The sequence below is a fragment of the Capra hircus genome, chromosome 6, assembly GCF_001704415.2.
Source record: "Capra hircus breed San Clemente chromosome 6, ASM170441v1, whole genome shotgun sequence".
Taxonomy (NCBI): domain Eukaryota; kingdom Metazoa; phylum Chordata; class Mammalia; order Artiodactyla; family Bovidae; genus Capra; species Capra hircus.
In genome coordinates this window covers 87,212,254-87,234,569 of record NC_030813.1, presented here as the reverse complement: position 1 = coordinate 87,234,569, position 22,316 = coordinate 87,212,254, and the positions used below count along the sequence as shown (strand labels likewise).

The following is a 22,316-nucleotide window of genomic DNA, read 5'->3' as shown; positions in this document are numbered from 1 at the left end:
ACAACTAGCACAATGCCTATTTTTTTCCATAATGAATGGATCAACTAAAAGAGGTTTTGTACATATCTTTCTGATTATGGGAATTAAAAATATCTTTTCTATCACTAAAACTTCAGCTATTATGGCTACAAAAGAAGGGCAAATGCCACCTGCAAAGCAAGAATAAAGCTAGACTCTTAATGGCTTAATGAGAGGCAGATCCAGGAATAGGAACACCAAATCGTAGCTTTTATCCTTAAAGCTGAGTTCTTCTCATAAAGATACAAATTCATTCTTGAGCAAAACACCCATCGTCTGCTCACATGTAAAAGGAAGCTAACCAGGCATTCCCCCAAAACTTGATATATCAAGTTTAACAGCGTGGTCCATACATTCAAGGTAATAGAAGATCAAAACCTTATACCCGGCACAAAATTAAAACAGCTGATCTGCTTTTGCCCAAATAGAGCTATATATCCTCATTTCCTTCCCTTCTTTTCCCCACTTGTGACTCAAGCCAGATTTCATCGAGCTATTTTTGTAACTACTAAAATGCTGGAAATACAGCAGCAGACCAGAAGCAAAGTAAAATGCAGCATCCAGCAAAAGAAAGAAAATCACGCTGAGTAACTGAAAGGCCATCTGCTTCTCGCTGAGCTGCAGGGGTGAGGAAGGCAATCTGGCTGTACTATTTGTGTCTTCCCCAAAACCAAACCCACCTGCATGTTGTCAGTGGCATCCCCAAGCAGTCCTCCAAAAGTGATAGCATTAGTTACAGTTGCCAGATAAATGAAGAGAATTGCTGAAAGAGCCTGAATATTTAAAGCATCATAAAAATCACTGGCAAAAAATGGTGCTTTCCTCTTTATGTCCTTAATTAGTCCACCACAGAACCTGGGTAGGGAAAAAGCAAACGTGACAATGTAAAATAAAGTATCGGGCAATGAACCAAGAGATAACTTATTTAATCACAGAGAAGGTGTATTTAAAGTGTTTGAATCAGCAAGATACTATTTCAGCCCTTAAGATAAAATCAGAAAGCGGTAAAGGAATACATTTTCTTCTGTCTTCTTTTTGATCACCAAATTAGGCAGTCACATTCCCTAGACTGTTGGTCTTTAGATGAGAGTGAATTGTGTAGATGAATTCAGTGTCAGTGTCTGAAAGAAAACATCCCAACATGTGAGCCAGTCCTAAGGCCCTTTCTGATCTGGTCAGAACTTCCATCCCAGCCTCATTCATTCATTCATTCCACAAACGTGTATTGGTCATTTGGGATATGCCCAGCACTATTCTGAGTACTGGAAATACAGCAGTGAATAACACAGGAAAAATACCCACCCTCCTGGAGTTGTTTTCTGAGTGAGGCGAAGGAAATAAGTAAAATGCATGAGGCTAAAAATCAAAGAAAAAAATTAAGTGGGGATCTGGGTTAACTGCTAGAGTCGCTATGGCTGAAATATCAGAGTGGCCAGAACAGGACTCCTAAAGGGTGACTCTGGGGTGAGGATCGGAAAGAATGCAGGGAGAAAGCTATGCAGGTGCGTCACGGGGGAGCGTAGCAAGCTGAGCCTCCTCATATCCACAGGCAGGCCAGCTGCCTGTCATGTGCCAGCTCACTCCCTCAGCCAAACCTCACTCAGCTTTCCCCACGTGTGCCTTCTGCCTTTGATGTCTTCCCTCGGAGCGCTACAACCCTTGGAAGTCTTGATCCTCCACTCATGCTAAGACTTGCACTATGCTCTCACACATTCTCGGGATTGTGTGTCTGTCTGTCTTAGCTGCATTCAATGCCCTGCTTCAGTTTTCTTGGTATGTACAGACATAGTGCATGGTAGCAGACATGCAATGCACTTAGGAAAGTTAAAATATCAAAGATTACAGTCGGATTAAATAAAGAAGTTAAATCCCAGAAATTGTATCTATAGAAGAGGAAAAGGATATTTCTAATGGGAATAGTTTGTAAAGAACCATTCAGGGAAAAACTGGGGGAGAGAGAAGGTTCTGTTCTCTAGTCTTTCGGAAGAGGAGAGAAATAACATCCTCTTCATTTGGGAAACAAACCCAAGTGGGTTACTGGAGAAAGAAAAGAACGTCATTTCATTCAGATTCAATTGTCTGTTAAAAGGACATACCTTTGTGTTTTCAAAAATCTGAAGTGTTTTTTAAAAAGTCGTATCTTCATAAATGAGTATCCTACCTAAAACGGTACTTAATTCAGATTGAAATGGAGAACCTAATAGTGAAGGCATAATTCTAATAAAAAGAGATTTAGCCAAAGCTGCCTGAGGAACCTGAATTCCTCACTGCAGGCCGAGGAGACGGTGGCCTGGCAGTCGCTCATTTCTGTAACATGTAACTCTGTACATGTTCTATAACTCTGTACTCTGTTTTGTAATATGGGTACAGTTCTGAGTAAATGTATCAGGAAGAGATGGAATCAAGAAAGTCAAGGGCGGGGAGAGACTGGCCTTTCTGCCACACCCACCCCCCATCTCTCTCCCTAACAGCTCTCATTCATGCCACTGCCGTCATACTGGCCTCTGTGCCAACCCAGCACCCACTAGACACCCTGCTGTTCTCCATCCCCGCCCCCCCACCCTAGGATCTGCCTCCCCACTTCTTCAGGACTTTCCTCAAACGCTGCAATTCCCTTTATGGCCTTCCCTTACAGACCACACTATGTAAAATGGTATTACCTAGTACCTTTCGCCTGTTGCAAAACTCCCGACTTCTGCTTTGCTTTGCCCCATACAATCAGATTCACATTTCGTTATTTGCTCACTGTTTGTCTCCCACCACTACAAAGTAAGACCCCTAAGGACAGAGGTTTTCCATTCATTCACTGCTGCAGCCCAAGCACCTGTGACTAACAGATATACCATAAACCTGTGTTGGCTAACCGAACATACAAACCAGTAACAAAGCACTGATAGAAAGATTAAGGGGAATTCAGACCAGAAGGGAACCTCATCATGAACGACAGAAGAATCCATCGGTTACCTTCCAGTGCGTTGCAACTCCTCGCAATCTGCATGTCCTCCTCCTCCGTGGCCTCCATCGTGGGGCGTGTCCCCATTCATCTGAACATTCTCTCCACCTGAGTACATATTCTTTCTAATCAAGACAGCAGAGCCCAAGAGAAGATTAGTTTTATTTTATTCATCTGCCTCTTAGCTACACCGTGCACTAACTAATGAAGAGATGGACCAAAAACCCTTCGGGAGAGAGATCATTATTTCCTGCCACCATCCTGTGTGTGCTTAATCGCTCACTGGTGTCTGACTCGTTGCGACCCCATGGACTGTAGGTTCCTCTGCCCATGGGGATTCTCTAAGCAAGAATACTGGCATGGGTTGCCATGCCCTTCTCCAGGGGATCTTCCCAACTGAGGGATCGAACCCAGGTCTTGCACATTTCAGGCAGATTCTTTACCATCTGAGCCACCAAGGAATCCGGTGAATACTGGAGTGGGTAGCCTATCCCTTCTCCAGGGCATCTTCCTGACCCAGGAATTGAACCAGGGTCTCCTGCATTCCAGGCAGATTCTTTACCAGGGAAGCAGACAACTTTAATGTGTTCTAGTTAGAGCCAAAAAAAAAATGAGTAGATGAATAAAAAGTTGAATAAACTGTATGTTGTATGAAAGGGAAATTGTTTCATCTGGAAAACCACAGATTTCTAAAAAATGGCTTCCCCTCAATTATCTCACCCAATTTCTTAACCTCTTAAATCTACAGGGAGTCCCCTTGAATAAACTGATCTTTCCACCCATAAAGGGGTCCCAGAAACATCCCAAAAGAATCTCTACAGTGTATTCCAATATCATAATCTGAGATCTCTAATTTGTAATCACTGAAGAATATCACCACATGCTCATTTTCCAGTGTCAACCAAATGTCAAACGAAGGCACATGTGTGATTCATTTGAGATAATACCTCAAGTTGAATGGAAATATGTCAATATTAAGGCACTAGACAGAACCTCTTCCCTCTTCCAAAAAAAAAAAAAAAAATCTCCTTCTCAAAGATTAAAACTCCCAATGGCCTGATCATCTTACCTTTTGTCAGACGACGGAAGACTCTTAGGAGGCTCTATCCTGATTGCTGGATCCCATTCCCCAGGTGGAAGGACAATGACTTCGTCTAGGAACTCATCTATGCCAGCAATCAGGTCCTGCCTATCTTTCGCTTTATAAGCAATGTCATGGAACACCTAAAGAAGAAGAAGAGATGTGCTGATCCAACAAGAGAACTCTCCACATGCCTCAGATGTGGAGGCTGAAGAATGCAATCCATAATCTACTTTAACATTACTGTGACCATAGCCTCATATTTCCTACTGTTCAGCTTAATCCAAAATTTTTCAGTATCTAGATTATGAACTCGAAAAATATAGGTAGAGGCATGAAAAAACAGCTGTGCTTCTTTTATATGATTTTTTCCTAACAATACCATAAAATAGCATTGCCTTTCATCTCCCACTGGTATGTACTATTACTGATATGGTTGCTATGGAAGCCAGATGAAAATAGTTTAGAGGAATACACAGACAATCATTCCCTGAAATAAAAACTACTGGGCCAAACCACTGCTTCTAATTCAAGAAGGAAAAGTTCAAACTGAGTGCTAAGACTGGTTAAAACTCAAACTCTGCAGCTCTCAAACACACAAATAATTTGAGTTAAAGCAAAAGGGTTTTAAGTAGGTGATCATCTGTCTGTTTTTTAGGAAGCCAATAACCAAACCATCCAAGGTAGCAAATGTTCCATGTGTTTTATGCAAATATCCAAAGCAGGAGCTTCCAGACGTGCATCATACTCTTTGTCAATCATTCCATTCTTCTAACCTGCCTGATAAATCTGAAAGTCCTTTATACATAACCCAAGCCCTTCATACCTCGTAAGTCAAATTCTTTGGTCTCCAGGAAAGAAGATGGCCCCTGTTTGATACCCTTGGCTATTCTTAAAGATTGCTAAGTCTTTTCTCCTCAGTAGAATTTGTAAAAGCTATCAAACAAACAACACATAATGGTGTAGGGGTTTTGGGATTTATGGGAGATCATTCAAAGTGTAAGCATAACATCTGCAGTGGACACAACTGGCTACAGCCTTATTTTCTCTTGCTACTTCCCACTATGGAGGCTGGAAAGTCAGTCACTTTCTTAGCCTAGCCTGCAGGTAAGGATGGGTAGTTCTGACTCATGGGATTAGAAAAAAACGAAAAAAAAAAAATGTGTGTGGGGAGCATTAAAATACCAGTTCAAAAAGAGAGACACAGCTAATATACCCTGCCTCCTCCTTCCTGCTTTTCTATAGATGGTGTGACTGGAGTTGACAGCAGTAGCCACCTTAAGACCACAAAGCAAGAGCCTTGGCACTTGATTTACCATTAAGCAGTTAACTTAAACCAACTCCAGCAACTGCTTACCTCCAAATTTCCTAATATGTGTACAAAACAAACCCTAAATTGTTTAAGCCACAATAAGTCAGACTTCCTGTCATTTGCAGCCTAAAACATTTCCTTTTCTTCTTTTTCTTTTTTGCCTAACGCATTTCTAATCAATACATCTTAGGGTGAAGAATTAAGAAATTGGAAATATGCAGAAATAAATAAAAGAACCCACTGAGATGCTTAGTTGCCTCAAAGGAAAAAAAACAGCATTGCTATTCATCAGTGTTCCCAAATTAAGTAACCATCTGAGTAATCACCAAATAGAACTGCCATAACTAAATGCTCTGTTCTCCACTCAACACATGGAGAAGCTAACATATCAAACAATGAAGCAAAAACAAAACATTTGGCAAAATAGCAAGCTAGAAAGGCATAAAAGCAGAAATCAGCGATCCTATATTCTAACAGTATTTCTCCTACTATGAGACTAGTTCGGAGTTTCAACGTGTCTAAGATGTGTGTAGTGACATTCAAGCTATTATGAGAATACAGTCATAATTCCAAAGTGCTAGATACTTTGCAGAATGGTTGCTAATGCATTTTAGTATGTGTATCATTCCTTCCCACAAGATAAGAAAACCACAAAAACAGGTACTTGCTGATCCCTAAGGGAAAATGCATTTTACTATGCGTTATTTTATAAAACCCATTTCTGAAACAAAACACTTGAATTTGCAGGATGAATATATTAAACATTTTAACAGATTATGTTAATACAGTGACTTGAACCTTTTAAATAATATTTAACATACTTCAGTTTTCAGAACTGCAAATGTTTAGAGAAAGGAAAATATGACTTATTCTAACATAAAATATATTTTTTGAAAACTATTAAAAGCAGATGTCAGCTCATTTGCACACATGACTGTACCTCATGTTTTAAAGAAGGTTGGTAACTGCATAACTCTAATTGAATAAATTGTGACAGCCAACTCACAGTATGAGAACCCAAGAACGACATTCACAGATCACCATCTTCCCGATGCCCTACCTCATCAGACATCAAGGTGGCAATGGCTCTGCCGATCTCATGGTAAGACTTGGCTTTCCCCTTCGGACCTAAGAGAATGAATAAGAACCTAATGGGAGAGGAAAGAAGCAAAGGCTATAACACATATTTCGTCAAACTCAATACACATAACACTGAGACATGTTTAATCCTAACTCATAAAAAGGTTAGGTCTAGAATTCATCTTTAAAACAAAGGTTACAGTCTTGGTAATATGAAAGGCACTCTTCCACACTATTGTGAAACACAAATTGTTGTTCGTTTTATTTGGAAGCAAGGGAGAATTGAGCGTGGAACCCTAAAAAGCTTCTTCATGAAAAAGGAAAGGTTCACTATATGAGTAAGCCTTTCTTTTCCAAACTTTCTTTTCTTTCTCTTTCTTGTGACTTTTCAGAATCTTTGGAGAAAACCCATTAAGCACAATAACTGAAAGACTTAGCACATCTTCTGATTTTTCAGACTTTTCTTCACCCAATATTGATGGTGACAAATGATCCTCTCCATATTTTAAAGAAATATTTCTACTCAGAAGTGGCTGAAGAGTCAGCAAAATCCAGCTCCTCTACAATAAGCCACATGCTGACAACCAAAGCAAAAGAGGAAAAATATGAGAGAAATTCAATATAAAACATCATTCACAGTTAAAATTCTTTTACAGGATTCCTCATTTTCTTTTCCAAACTTGTTTTCTTGATAATGCACTGTTCCACAGTAGTTAGGTCCTAAAACTTGCAATAACGAGCTTATCTCCACTCAAGTTCACCCCTTATCATGTTGGAAGGAATCCCTCACTGATCACAAGGGCAAAGATGCAACTCTCAACTGGGGAGCAGGAAGTAAATAAATTCAAAAACAGACAAAAGGCAATACTAGACAAATCCCTGCCTTGCTTATTTATGCTCATATCTTACCTAACATGGAGTTACTAAGGACAATAAAAATGATCAGATCCTATGTCTGCACAGTTTTCTAAAGCTTACAAAGCATTTCACACTCACGTATCATTTAAACTCCTACTATCCTTTGCTATAAGGACACGTATCTCACTCCCATTTAATGGTGAAGAAACCTAGGCTCAAGGAAGGTAATGGATGGGGTCAAAGACTGTCCCTAATGAATGACACAGTAGATGGCTGGATGGCATCATGGACTCAATGAGCATGAGTTTGAGCAAGCTCTGGGATGTAGTAAAGCACAAGGAGGCCTGGTGTGCTGCAGTCCATGGGGTCACAAAGAGCTGGACATGACTAAGCAACTGAACAACAACAAGATAGATAGGACTTTTTACCTCCTGTTTTTTTTTTTTTCAGCACACAATTCTGCTTAATAATACCTGTGCAACCTATACACCAGAGAAAGCTATCCAACTATGACTTCCATTGGCCACTCTTGGAAAAGACGTTGTGGATACTTAGCTGGGGACAAGAAAGCTTAAGTAAGATCTTATGAAACCACAAATGGCTTAGGACATTTGTCAGCAAAATTTTCTTTTTTACTAATTTATTCATATTTTTGTTGTTTAAGAAAGGGCTATTGATAGCCAACACTCTTCAAGGTATTAGGGTCTGTTCTCAAATGCCCTTGAATAGATAATTTCATTTTTCATCATAAAATTTAATCTAAAGAGTAAAGAAAAAAAAAAACAAATTGAGAATGTAAGAAGGTAAATCTGAATGTCTGAATACTCAAAGTTTATACCAGAATAACCATAAAACCATTCAGTGTTTATTTGCTTAGAAACCATTTCTGGAGTGGAGCGGTGAACTCGCTTTCAAGTGTTATCACAGTAGATGAAATGGGCAAAAGCAATCAGCAGGCATGAAAGTCATTCAAGTATGAAGGAAGTCATTATTAGAACTGGGTTTTAATTCTTCTAACTAGGACTTGCTTTCTCTGAAGCTGAACCTAAATTATATGCCACCACATACAGTATTATCAAGAGCTTTTTTTATTGACAGAAAAGTACAATGCACTTTTCTGAAGGGATGGCTCACTGAATGAGTGCAACAGCTGAAAAAAATATTTAACAACTAAAGTAAAATACAAATCTCATTAAAAAACACCTACAGTGCTTTTCATATGTCCCAAGTCTATTTACTTGTCTACCAAGGGCCAGCTGTCAGGCAGGACAATAGGGCATAGCTTTAGACAGAAGTGGGCAAATGTGGTACAGCAAGAGAACATATATAACACCTGGACGCTTTACTTAATACATTTTTAAATAATGTATTTCTTTTGCCTGTCATTTTTTTTTATTATTTCAGGCTTCCCAGGTGGCACAGTGGTAAAGAATCCATCTGTCAATGCAGGAGACTCAAGAGAGCCAGGTTTGATCCCTGGGTCGGGAAGATCCCCTGGAGAAGGAAATGGCAACCCACTCCAATATTCTTGCTGAGAGACCCCGTGAACAGAGGAGCCTGATGGGCTACAGTTCAAAGGGTCTCAAAGAGTCAGATACAACTGAGCATCTGAGCACATCCAAATACTAGCATCTGAGCACTACACAATACCTCACCCTTTCCAGAACCACTGTCTACATCTTCCTACCCCTCCCCAGTATCTGCATCATGATTATTTTACATTTATAAATATACACCATGGAAATGCATATTTATCAACTGACACGTGAATTAATTATCAGGTTGACTATATGGCAACAAAACCAAAATAGTGTCTTATTAGAAAGTGCAGAAAATGCTCTCAGTCATTAATAGTCCTCAAATAAATTCTGGCAGACAATGGGCAGCTGGTCCAAGGGATAACAGAGTAATGGATCCTCCACCTTAAATCCTATGAGATGAGGGGATACATTTTCTACAAATATTTACTCTGCTCTTTACTAAAGAGCACCAAAGAAGAAATGGCAGTAGCAGACCAGTGGTGATCATTAAAAAACCACTTATCATAGTAGCAAACCCAGTATATGAGAGCTACAGTGTTTTCATTAAGTTAGATACAAAGGCATAATTCCTCTTTCCTGAGTAATGTGATTTTTATTAAAACATATATATATGTTCATATATATAAAGTATAAAGAAAATCATCGAGTGCCAAATAGAAATAAAAAGTGATGTATCAGTTAAAATTTTCACATTACTTCAGTCAGGAACCACTGAGTAGATAGAGAGGAACTCTGGACACCTACAAGTAGCAGGAAATAGCACCTCAGGTCAAGAATTTCATCTGTAGGGAACCAGACCCTTAGGAAGACTGTAATTTGAAGTGCACTGTTGAAATAGGGGTGAGAGATGAGAGATCTGGGAAAACTAACAACACAGAACAACTCATCGAGTTGAAGTTCCCTCTGCCTAAAACATGTTCTCTCCTCTTTAACCCTCCAAGACGCAAAAGCTGTTACAACTTGTATGGCAGAAGCACATCTTGCCAAACTCGGCTTTTATAACGTACTCAAAACTTCTTTCATGACTCAAGTGGTCTGTTTTTTTTGTTTTGTTTTGTTTTGTTTGTCAATGGACAGATGTTATTTTTAACCAGAAGCTTTTTTTCTTTATTAACGAATTAGAGTAAACATTACATTTCTGTGGTTGAAAGGGCACAGCCCATATTGCTGGCTCAGGGGAAATAATTTATGTTGCTGAGCTCTTTGTATTTGCTTATAACTAGACACAAGTCACAGAATTTATAATAGTGCCTGGCTGTGTCAAGAATCTTCATGAGGCCCTTCCACTCTGATGTGCTCCCTTTTCCATGTAACTAATCGTGCCTGGCGGAGAAGGCAATAGCACCCCAACTCCAGTACTCTTGCCTGGAAAATCCCATGGATGGCGAAGCCTGGTAGGCTGTAGTCCATGGGGTCACTAAGAGCTGGACACGACTGAGCGACTTCCCCTTCACTTTTCACTTTCACGCATTGGAGAAGGAAATGGCAACCCACTCCAATGTTCTTGCCTGGAGAATCCCAGGGATGGGGGAGCCTGGTGGGCTTCCATCTATAAGGTCGCACAGAGTCAGACACAACTGAGGCGACTTAGCAGCAGCAGCAGCAGCAGCAATTGTGCCAGGGGAGAATGCCTCTAGCATTCACCACAACAAAAATCAGTACCAGATGATCTGCATCCAAAACCAATGGACTATACTCATATTCACAAAATAATTATAGGCATAAACAGAGCATAATATCCGAAAAAGAGCCAGCCTTCCTAAACTACTCCATCTTTTCAGAGATGTGCACCCCTCCTCCTTCCTTATATATCACAGCCATTCTAAAATAAATTCAGCATGTACCAATCCCTTACTTCCTTTTTTAAAACAATAGTGAATCAAATGACCCATTATTCATATTTAGTGGCTCTGGAAAATGTGGCTAAACTGTAGCTTCCTCAATAAATTCATAAGGAGCACAAACCCATCATAACCAACCATACTGCACACGGTAAACAGCAGTGAGCCACTGGAAGACTGTTACACAAGACAGAACTGAACCAGCAAGACCTCCATCCCAATTCCTCTATTAGAAATTTTATGGTTTTGACAATTAGGCACAAAGAATTGCTTTCAGGCAGATCATTATTTATAACATAAAATAGATGTTAACTAAGGGTGACACAAAGGGGTAAACATTCTAATTTTAGAGAGGGCTAGAGCTCCCTTTATAATTATTTGCCTCAGATGTGAAAATCAAGGTAAGAAAAGCATAGATTGATCAAGGGCTTTGATTAGTCTTCATGGGAAAACCCTAAAGCATTTTATTGCAATCCATTCTAGGAGTCTCCTTAGATTTTCCCAAAGAGCCTGGCTTCAGAGTCAGAAATCTGCGCTGACAGTGCGTCATCCATGTGGCTCCATCTCTGAACTGTAAAATGGGAATTATATTCATCTCCATGTGGCCCATAAATATGACTGAGCGGCAGCCTCAATGGAACAGATGTAAGATGACAGCAAAGCAAAGTGCCTCTTAAGACACTAAGAAAATCATAAACATACCCAACTAAGTCCCAAAGAACAGAGTTTATCTGCTTTCACATGGATGACAAGAAGGTCCTCTGTGTAGAAAACATCTACACAGTTTGTAGGAGTCCAGCTGCAAACAGAAAGCTAAACTAAATCAAGCACAGAGCAGAGTGGATAGAGAAATTCTTGAACTCTATGCAAAGGGAGTGGCTATTATCATATTTCCTAAAAGATGCATGGTAGTAATGCTATTTATTATAAATAGTAAGAATAATAATAATAAGTAAAAGAGCCTGTCTTCCACCTTCAAAAGGAAAGGAAAAATGGAAAAATTTTTTCAAAAGAAAAAATGACCGTCATTACAAGATGTGCACAGAAACAGATTTCTCAGGTTTCTGTGCAAGATAGTGGGGTGGCATGCATGTTAAAGCACACAGCTGAGTGCAGAGACATCTTCCACAATGACCACCAGGCTCCTTGTGGGATTTCCTTTATTGGATTTCACAGGATGCAGCCATTGTAAGTGGCCCTGTATTACTCACACACAAAAAAGCTAATGAGACTCCCTTCTCAGTGATTATAGCTTGCCCTGGTTCAGAGGATAGCAAATGGATAAAACTATTTCCTGGAAAAACGTTAACATGCTAGGATATATTATTGAGATTACTGCCCTGAAATAGCTTTATGACATTATTGAATTATATTCCCTTGAATAGACTGGGCTCCTTTTCTCAATTCAAATAATGCTTGATTTTTACCTCTAGACTAGTACCATTGTCCAGGACAGAAAAAGATGAGCCGGAGAGGAGCAGATGATAAGAGGGACTCCAAAATGGTCATGACTTGCTACTTAATGAGCTTGTGTTATTGTTTAAATAAAAAACCTTTTAAAATATTTTTATTTGTAGCTTCTAGAGAAAAAGAATAAAAAAATTAAAAAGAGCAACTGAATACTTCTTGGCATGTCTTTTTCTTTCAAGCTCCAGAAAAGTTGGTCCAAAGAGACATAAATAAAACCAAAGGGACATGCAAGCTGGAGTTCAGCCATGACTGAGTCAGCTAGCTGTTCGCCAGGTGATTGCTCAGATGGACCTGCAAGGCTCTGCTGGAATGTTTTCAAGCAAAAAGCTAAGTTACAGAAAACACAAATCATGATAATCCCATTAACTGAATAAGCTATAACTATCCCCTTTCCTCTGCTATTTGTCCAATGACTGCTTATATTATTCCTATATTGTTATATGATAAGTATTCTCCCTGTTGTTAGTGTCTAAGAAATAGAAAAATGGGATAAAAATGCCTGCGTGAAAAAGAATGGCCTGTAATGTATAAAATGGAAGGCCATAAGGAAATGTTCTCCTAATTTTCCTCCTGAATTGGCTCAAAACAAATCTTGAGCCCCTTATCTTGTTGGTTTACCTTGTTCAGACCATCTGAGACCACTGGAAATCCAGAGCCTCTCCTGCTCACCTGGAGAAACCTAAAGAAAAGTTCCCTGCCCTTGCCCTGGGCACTAACCCCCACAAAAGGCCCTATTTTATAATAATTTTCTAATGTCAACCTGAAGATTATAGACTTCTCTTTAACCTTTTCCTAAGCACAAATTTATTTGAAGCATTAGCTTCCATTTACCTACTACACTTGACATAGAAGTCAAGCTTCCTAGCTCCTCTACTGGGCTCAGATACAGAGGAAAACAAAAAGGATGACTTCTAAGGTACTGTGCAGCATGAGTACATGATTGTAATAACACTAGCATACTTTCTTTTAAAATAAAACTTTATGATTCCTAACACATAACAGTAAAATATACAAATTTAAGTGTACAACTTAATGATTTTTACTTTTGTGCATATATATAATAAATATATATTGTTATTTAGTCACTCAGTCATGTCCAACTCTTTTGCGACCCCATGGACTGTAGCCTACCAGGCTTTGTCCACATTCTCCAGGCAAGAGTACTGGAGTGGATTACCATTTCCTTCTCGAAGGGATTTTCCTGACCCAGGGATTAAATCTGCATCTCCTTCACTGGCAGGAGGATTCTTTACCACTGAGTCAAAACACATATATACATGTCTATATATGTACACACAGACACATTTACATATATTGACATATATAATGTGTCAATGGCAACCCACTCCAATACTCTTGCCTGGAGAGTCCCATGGACGGAGGAGCCTGGTAGGCTACAGTCCATAGGGTCGCTGGGAGTCGGACACGACTGAGAGACTTCACTTTCACTTTTCACTTTCATGCATTGGAGAAGGAAATGGCAACCCGCTCCAGTGTTCTTGCCTGGAGAATCCCAGGGACGGGGGAGCCTGGTGGGCTGCCGTCTCGGGTCACACAGAGTCGGACATGACTGAAGCAACTTAGCATATGTATGTATGAACATACTCACTATCAATTTTCTAATAAAACAGAGAGCAAATGAAAGCGACTCAGACCTCTGAACCATTTACCATCTATATGATCTTAGAGAAGTTACTTAAACTCTCAAACTGTTTCTTCATCTATAAAATTCCATATAGTTTATACCTTAAAAATTATTATGAGTATTAAATAGGCTAATCCATCAGAAACTATTCCATAGTCCAATGAATTGTTATAATCATTATTACTACTACACATCTGCCAAGTCAACCAAGAGCATGAAAGTCAGACTGAACCGTTATTTCAAGTTAAACCTTTTCAACATGCTTGCTTTGGATGTACCCTCATCCTATTAGCTCTCTAGCCTGAGTGGGAGGAGTTTTCCCTATGACCACACTGTGGACCCCAGTGGGTCAGGGAGCAGCTTACCTTGTGGGCACAGGGACCTCAGTCAGGGCACCCAGCATGACTGCCTGCTGCAGCCGAACAAAAGCAATGAAAGGAGAATCCAAGAAGTCTACCTCGCCAACAAGCACGTTGGAAGCTTCTGCATCACGTGGCAGTTTTTTCATGAACTTATTCTTCAGCTGCATGGGAAGAGCCAAGAAGACACAACTTATTTCCAGAGAAGGGAACTCAAAGAAATTTCTTTATGAGTCTATGTGCACCAGGCAGGCCCTAGCTAGCCATTCATCTATTATGTCTAACCATTCTATTATAATAAGTATTTCTCTGTATTTTGGATTCAAAAACATTAAGCGTATAGTCATGCGGTTTACATATAAAACAATGTTTACATACATATCAATTCATTTACTTATTCAACTCAATAAACATGAGTTTAAGAGTCTCCTGGGAGCCAGGAACTGATCTAAGCCCTGATGATAAGGGATGTGTCAACTAATGACATGGCCTTCTTGAGCTCATATTCCAGCAAGGGAGAAGTAAAATAGAATTTAAAGTAGTGGTAAGTGTTGAGAAGAAAAAGTAAGACATGTAAAAGGATACTTCTTTAGACAAGGAGGTCAGGGAAGGCCCCTGAAGAAGCACATTTGACACTGGGGTAAGGGAACAAGCCAAGTAAAGATATGGGCAAAGAAAATTCTAGGCAAAGAGAAGAGAAAGTGCAAAGCCTCTGACCAGGCAAGAGCTGGGCAGCAACAGTAGGTGGCCAAGTGTGTGGGAGTAGAAGAGCACAGGAGAGAAAACACAGCAGATGAAGTTGCAGACGTGAGGGGGGCCAGCAGGTGAGGATCTTGAAGGCACAGTAAGGAGTTTCAGATGTTTTAAACAGAACTTACCCACTCAAGACAAGTCCATGGAAAAGTGGAGTACAAAGACCTAAATTTAGGAGATATCACCATGTAATCAGGATTTAAGACCATGCAATAAGATGACACAACCTTGGGTGTAAGTGTAGACAGAGGAAAGGGCTGTCCATTGACCCTTAACATCTGTCCATTGATCCTAAACCCTGGGCTACCTTACCTTTTATAGGAATGGAAGCAGATATTGGCAGAGGACACTGAAAAAGAGCAACCCGGCCTTCACCAACCAGGACTTTAGGTGAAGAAAGGGAACAATGAGGAGAGGATTATCTGCTTCAGCGTCAAAGGCTGCTGGAAGTTCAAATAAGATGAAAACTAAGAAAGGACTAATGATGGAACCTGGACCACGAGGGAAGTCCCAGTGGTCTTATGGGAGACTCCATACTCCCAACACAAGGGTCTTGGGTTCAGTCTCTGGCCAGGGAACTAGATCTCACATGTGACAACTAAGAGTTAGCATGCTGCAGCTATAAAAAGCATCACAGCTAAAAAGATCCCACATGCAGCAACCAAAAGACCCAGCACAGCCAAATTATTAAAAAATGTTTTTTAAAAGAAAGTAAAGACCAATGAATTTGACAAGAAGGACGGGCTGGATGATCCATACAACAGCGGACACCAGGCTACCCAGTAAAGAATAAGACGTGAAAAAATGGAGACAGGAAGTAGACAGAATTCTTCTGAGATATGTTGCTACCAAGAAAAGCCAAGAATTAGGAGGTAGGTGAAGAAAGGGATAAATGGAGATTTTTCATGGGGAATGTGATCACAATTTGGAATGTTCATGAAGATGATCTAGTAAAGACAGATTACTACTGTAGGAGAAATGGGCATAACTGCAAATCAGCTCAAGCAACCTTGAACTATTGAGAAGAGAGATATCCATGCATAGCTAGAGGGATTAAATCCAGATGGAACACAGCCATCCATTCTAACCAGGCAAGGCAGACTCTAGGTAGAGTCAGGGGTGATCTGGGAAGTCTATGGGGTGAAGATGAGGATTCCAAGGACTTACATTTTTTCAGTGAAATATGAATGACCTGATGGTGAGGAGGAGGAAGACGGATGTACACGGGAGCTTGAGGAGAAAGATAAAGGTGTAAAGTGCTTTTCTTGGAGAGTAACGGTTGCCTTTGCCAACAAAGGTCTGTCCAGTCAAGGCTATGGTTTTTCCAGGGGTCATGTATGGATGTGAGAGTTGGACTATAAAGAAAGCTGAGCGCTGAAGAATTGATGCTTTTCAACTGTAGTGCTGGAAAAGACTCTTGAGAGTCCCTTGGACTGCAAGGAGATCCAACCAGTCCATCCTAAAGGAGATCAGTCCTGGGTGTTCATTGGAAGGACTGATGTTGAAGTTGAAACTCCAATACTTTGGCCACCTGATGCAAAGAGTTGAGTCATTTGAAAAGACTCTGATGCTGGAAGGGATTGGGGGCTGGAGGAGAAGGGGACGACAGAGGATGAGATGGCTGGATGGCATCACTGACTCAATAGGCACGAGTTTGGGTAAACTCTGGGAGTTGGCGATGGACAGGGAGGCCTGGCATGCTGTGGTCCATGGGGTCGCAAAGAGTTGGATATGACTGAGTGACTGAACTGAACTGAACTGAAAGGTTGCCTAACAGTCACTTTGAAAACTTATCCTGTAGACGTTATTCATTCATTTCCCCTCCCAAACCAGCTCCCACTTAGAATAGGCTTGTTCAAGTATCCTACAATGAGTGGGAAACGTCTCCCAACAGCTCAAGGAAAACATCTCAACAATGACAAAAAGATAGAGATAAGAATTTTGCAAGAAGATTTCTGATATACCCTTCTCACCAATATGAATGTCTCCCCACTTAAGTTAAAAGTTACCAGTGAACTTTTTTCTGCCACAGGTTATCACCTCTATGGGAAGTAGGAGGCGTGGACCAATTTTCCCCAGTAATGAAAAATTACAGTAGAGTTTTATTTTCTATTTCCATATAAATAGTTCTCAAAAAGGGAAAATAAGTGCCATGAAAACTGATCCCCAAAACCATCACCTTCAGTAGCATTTTAACAAGATTCTTGCCTTTGGAACTTCATACAAGAAGAAAACTGAGAGGCAAAAAAAAAAAAAAAAGGAAGTTGGAGCTAATAATTTAGTGGAAACCAAAAAAAAGCCACAAAGGCAAGATATATATTTTTGGATGTTAGAAACACGACTACTTCTAGCAGTAAAAGACTTTTCCAAAGTTTACACCATTAATCCTTCAAATAATACTAATATTTCCAAAAAGTCTGTTTATTTCTACAGATACAAAAAGAGCAGCCATGGGAATAGTCTAAAACCATCAAATTGTTATTATAGTCAAAGGAAGTTGCAGTAATGCATTGCTCTTTGTAACACGGAGTAGAGTGTGGGATATGGTCAAGTGACCCAAAGGCATAATGTGCTAGAGTAATCTTCCGACTCTTTCCAGAGAGAGCTCCTATTACCAACACGGGCCATGAAGCTCTATAATCATCTGATTGTACTTGCCATTCTCTCCAGCACTCTTTGCTGTAGCTAGGTAGGTAATCTGATCATAATCTCCTGTTTCAGGTACTTAGCTTCCCACACTTAGGACCAAAAAACTGTCCTTTCCTCATTTCTACCTTTTCTAAATCTCCTTCAGAGTTCAGAACAAGCCTTTCCACTCTCTCAGCACTGCTCCTAGGGAACTCCAGAAGCACTCAATTCTTTTTTTAAAAAATTTTTTCAATTGGAGTATAATTGCTTTACAATGTTGTGTTTCTGGTGTAAAACAATGTCAATCAGCTATGTGTATACATATAGCCCCTCCTTCTTGAGCCTCCCGTATAACCCCCATCCCACCTGTCTAGGTTATCTCAGAACACTGAGCTGAGCTCCCTGTACTGTACAGCAGCTTCCCACTAGCTATCTGTCTCACACATGGTAGTGTATGTATGTCAATCCTACTCTCTCAATTTGTCCCAGAAGCATTCATTTTGGAATCATGCTTTTGCCAAGGTTGAAGTCTTTGCTCTTAGCTCCCTGAGGGTTAGAACAGTTTATCCCCCACAGAAGTGATCGCTTCCTTTGCAACATAAGTCAGTTATTGTAAATATTTTGAATGGAAGGAATGAGCTCTGCAGCATTTACAGTCAGACCATAAGAACATTAAATACCCAGGAAAGTTCAAGAGGTTTTAGAGGCCCATTCCAGAACATACTAAATGTCTGGATCTATCACTAAGCAACTACTGACTCACAGAACATGCAGAATATCCCACAGTCATATTCTTCCACAAAATGTTTTACTTGTATGGTACCTTTACTGAGATGACTACACCATTTTGGAAAAATTGAAGCATATTTTTAAAGCTAGAGGAACTGCATTCTATGTGCTCAGAAGAGAAGTAGTTATAAAGATATATTCTTTGAGATCAGCAAATCTCACACTGTGTTTGTAGGACACTAGTGTTCTTGAAGAAACTAGTAGCCATTCCAAAATAAAAATGTGTGGTGCCTGAGGTACCCTGGAACTTAGTCCTCAGATGACTCTTTTCTCTACACACGTTCCTGGATGATCTCGACAAGCCCCCTGCCTTTAAATTCCATCTGTGTCCTGATGGCTCACAGATCTATGGGCTTTCCTGGTGACTCAGATGGCTAAGAATCTGCCTGCAATGCAAGAGACCCAGGTTCAATCCCTGAATAGGGAAGATCCCCTGGAGAAGGGACCCACTCTAGTATTCTTGCCTGGAGAATTCCATGGACAAAGGAGCCTGGCAGGCTACAGTCCATGGGTCACAAAGAGTTGAACAGATTTACTTCAGCCAGGACCTCTTACCAGTCCCATTACATCTATCCTCAGAAGTCTAATCAGCATTGCAAATTTTACAAATCCAAAACCGAGCCCCCCTCCCAAGAGTCCCCTCAAACTAGCTCATCCTGGAGTCTTGCTCATCTGGTTCATGGCAGCTCCATTTTTCCAATGCCCAGGCCCAGACCTTGCTGTCATCTTCCACACTTCTCCTCCTCTCACACCCCATGCCTATTCTATCAGTGAATCCTGTTGGATCCACCATCAGAGATGTCCAACCATTTCTCACCATCTTCACTGCCACCACCCTGGGCCACGTTACAAGCACCTCCCTCCTGGGTTATGGCATTGGTCTCCCAGCTGGATTGTCTGCTTCTGCCCTTGCCCCCCGCCCTACTCCCGTCTGTTCACCGAAGCAGCCAGAGCAATCAAATCAGGAGTCAGATAAAACCTTCTGTTGGTCCCCATTCCACTAAGAGAGAGGGCAGTCTTATTATGACAAGCCACAACTCCAGCACCATCGGGCTCCCCATCAGCTCCCTGACCTTGTTTGCAGCTGCTTTTTCCTGGTCTTCTTCAGACCCACCATCCCAGGGGTCAAACCTTCCCTCTGACACACCGGGCACACTCTTCCCTCAGGGCCTTCACATCTGCTGTGTGTCTGAATGGAATGTCTGCAGGGCTCCCTTCCTCACTTCCTTCAGATCTTCACTTCTCAACACTGAGACCTTCCCTGGCCACATTTGTTAAAATTTCCACCTCCCCTTCCCCACAGGTCCTTCTTACTCCTCTGTCCTACCTTATGTTTTTCTTTGTACTTATTACAAACATGCTACAATTTTTACTTATCTTCCTTATTATCTGCCTCCTCACTAGAATGTAAGTGCCCTAATAGAAGGATAATACCCATCTCTTTTGTTCAGTGTTACATCCTTAATGCCTAGAAAAAAAGATGAAATATATGTTTGTTCATTAAATGAATGGTGCTTATTATTTCTTCTCTTTCCAATGAGTTTTCCTAACTCTTCTCTTAAAGCAGTTGTTTCTGGGCATCCCACCACCACCCAGTCCATCTAAGCGGACAAAAGGCCTAAATAGGACTCATCTTAGTAAACTCCCCCACTGAGAACAGGGATTGGTCCAAAGGATGGATGCACCATCTACACAGGGACCAAAACATTTTGGAAAATTAACATTCAAATAAATGTGCAAAAATCAATGTTTCCCTTTCACCTAAGGTTGTTACCCTCTTTGCTGGAAGGGCCTGTCACAAGATTGTCCACACTAGGAGAGAATGAGGTCAATGGCCAAAATGAAACACAAAATCGGGAGAGAAAAATGGATGAAAAGAGAGATTGCTGAGTCCCCAGCCTCAGGCCCTGAGGTCCTGTAGCTTCTCCATTCTGTGAACTCATCAAGAATTATTACTGGTTATATAAGCCAGAAAATTCCATTTGGGGCTTAAATTAATTTGAGGTGATTTCTGTCTACTGCAGTCGAGACCCTTTCACAAAAAAGTGTTTTGTCAAATGAATTTGAGGAGTACCAGGTCAGACAGAATTAAATAAGTTTCTGTGCTACACACTCTGTTAGAGCTTTGAGTAGGCATGTACGCCAAAGAATGCTTTATCTCCCACTCGGAGATAAATAAGGCACATTTTGATATGAAAGCAGATTTTAAAATGCTGTTAGGGACAGAAATTTTCTCATCTCTCATTTAATCCTACTCTCAGCTCCATTTAATTCTCTTTAAATTTAACAGGTGCCTCAAATGTTCAAGGCCTGATGTGGGCACTGCAAGGAACACACAGACTCTGCTCGCCTAAAGTTTAAAATCCAATGAAGAGAAGCAAATATAGAAATAGCTCTACTGAAATAAGACACATAAAGATAGTATGAAAGGTATATTGTTCAATGGAGGTCACAAAATACAGCAATAGAGTTCAAGAGTTCTTCTATGAATCAAAGTCTACAGATTCCTCTCATAAAGGTGGCTCATCAAATATTGATTCATATAGGTTCCCTTTTTCAAGTACCTCAACAATACCTGAGAACGGAAAAAGTAATGACTGAAGTATAAAAAGCAACTATGGGCTTACACAATAAAAAGTGAACAGCAATGAAGTACTAACAAAAACATTATTAACATTACACAGAATGGTGAAGAACAACTCACAAATTACAAAGAACAGCAAAAGATAATGAAAATAAGAACAAAATCAGGTTGAGGATCATTCAACAACCTTATCTGGATTGAATTACAAAGACAGTCTGACATTTCTTTCTTATAGATCACTAGTTGATGCTCCAAGGGATATATAGCCTGGATTCTATGCAGGGTCAACTATGAGAACACACAGCAGAAAAAATTGCTTTAGACAACCTTGATTCCAAAAGAAATGAATTTCAAAGGGCTGCATCTGGTAAGAGGTAATCTGGCTAGCTCAGGGGCTTCCCAGGTGGTGCAGTGGTAAAGGATCTGCCTGCCAACGCAGGAGGTACAAGAGATGCAAGTTTTATCTCTGAGTCAGGAAGATCCCCTGGAGGAGGAAGTGGCAACCCACTCCAGTATTCTTGCCTGGGAATCCCATCGAGAGAGGAGCCTGGAGGGTTATAGTCCATGGGGCTGTTCTGACCATCTCAGCAATTTGGGAACACTTTTTGTCTACCAGATAACAATACCAACTCTGTGAGTCTGGGGATGTACATTTCAGGTTCCTTTAATGCTAACCTGGGTTAGCATTGCTATAATGCTACAGGTTAGGTCTTGCTATAATAATTCAGTTAATTACTTTCTGATTGGCTTCCTAAGAACCCAGTGATCACAGTACCAGCGTAACAAGAAACTAGAGATTATAAACAGATAAAGCAGAACAACAGTGATAGCTTCTTGGAATGATCACCCTATGTGATGATGGGAAAGTTACTCATACTCAAGTGATATGCATCACATATAGCTAACTGAAAAAATCATACTGTAATCAATCTCAACTGACTGGGATAACATTATATCCTCCCACCCATACCATCACCCTCAGACCTTCAGCATCACCTGGTAAGTAGGTTCAGGCTATCATATTATTGTAGTCATTAGGCAAGTATTTAAACCCTACCTATTATTCTTTGCCATTAGCAGCATATGCTAAAATAAATGTAATAAAGTGTCATTTATAACCAGGAGCACTCACAATTTGTCATTTGAGTCTGATTTATTAGAAGGTGACCCTATAGGCTGTTCAATGCCCTTTTTAAAAATGAATAAACTAAAAAAAAAAAAAAGATGGAAACTTACATGAAGCCCCCAAAAATAGAAAATAAAAACATAATTGCCAATGTCATGTATATTTACATCACATTAGATGTTTCTCTTCACAGTTCAATAAAAATAAAGTTTGATAATACCTGAAAAAAATCATCTAATTTTAGTATATTTTCTCATTATTTTTCCAAAGCTAACACT

At 40.2% G+C, this 22,316-nt stretch overlaps 1 protein-coding gene across 3 annotated transcripts in view; it reads right to left on the bottom strand.

The window, feature by feature from the left end:
- SLC4A4 (solute carrier family 4 member 4) overlaps positions 1-22,316 on the bottom strand; it is a 369,377-nt gene that overhangs the window by 100,939 nt on the left and 246,122 nt on the right. For all 3 annotated transcript variants that reach the window (XM_018049558.1, XM_013964709.2, XM_005681740.3), the window contains exons 8-12: positions 14,165-14,322; positions 6,425-6,512; positions 4,041-4,195; positions 2,983-3,096; positions 699-873 (exon numbers count right to left, since the gene is read on the bottom strand). In XM_018049558.1, coding sequence (XP_017905047.1) covers positions 699-873; positions 2,983-3,096; positions 4,041-4,195; positions 6,425-6,512; positions 14,165-14,322 — 690 coding nt within the window. The remainder of the gene's footprint in view (positions 1-698; positions 874-2,982; positions 3,097-4,040; positions 4,196-6,424; positions 6,513-14,164; positions 14,323-22,316) is intronic.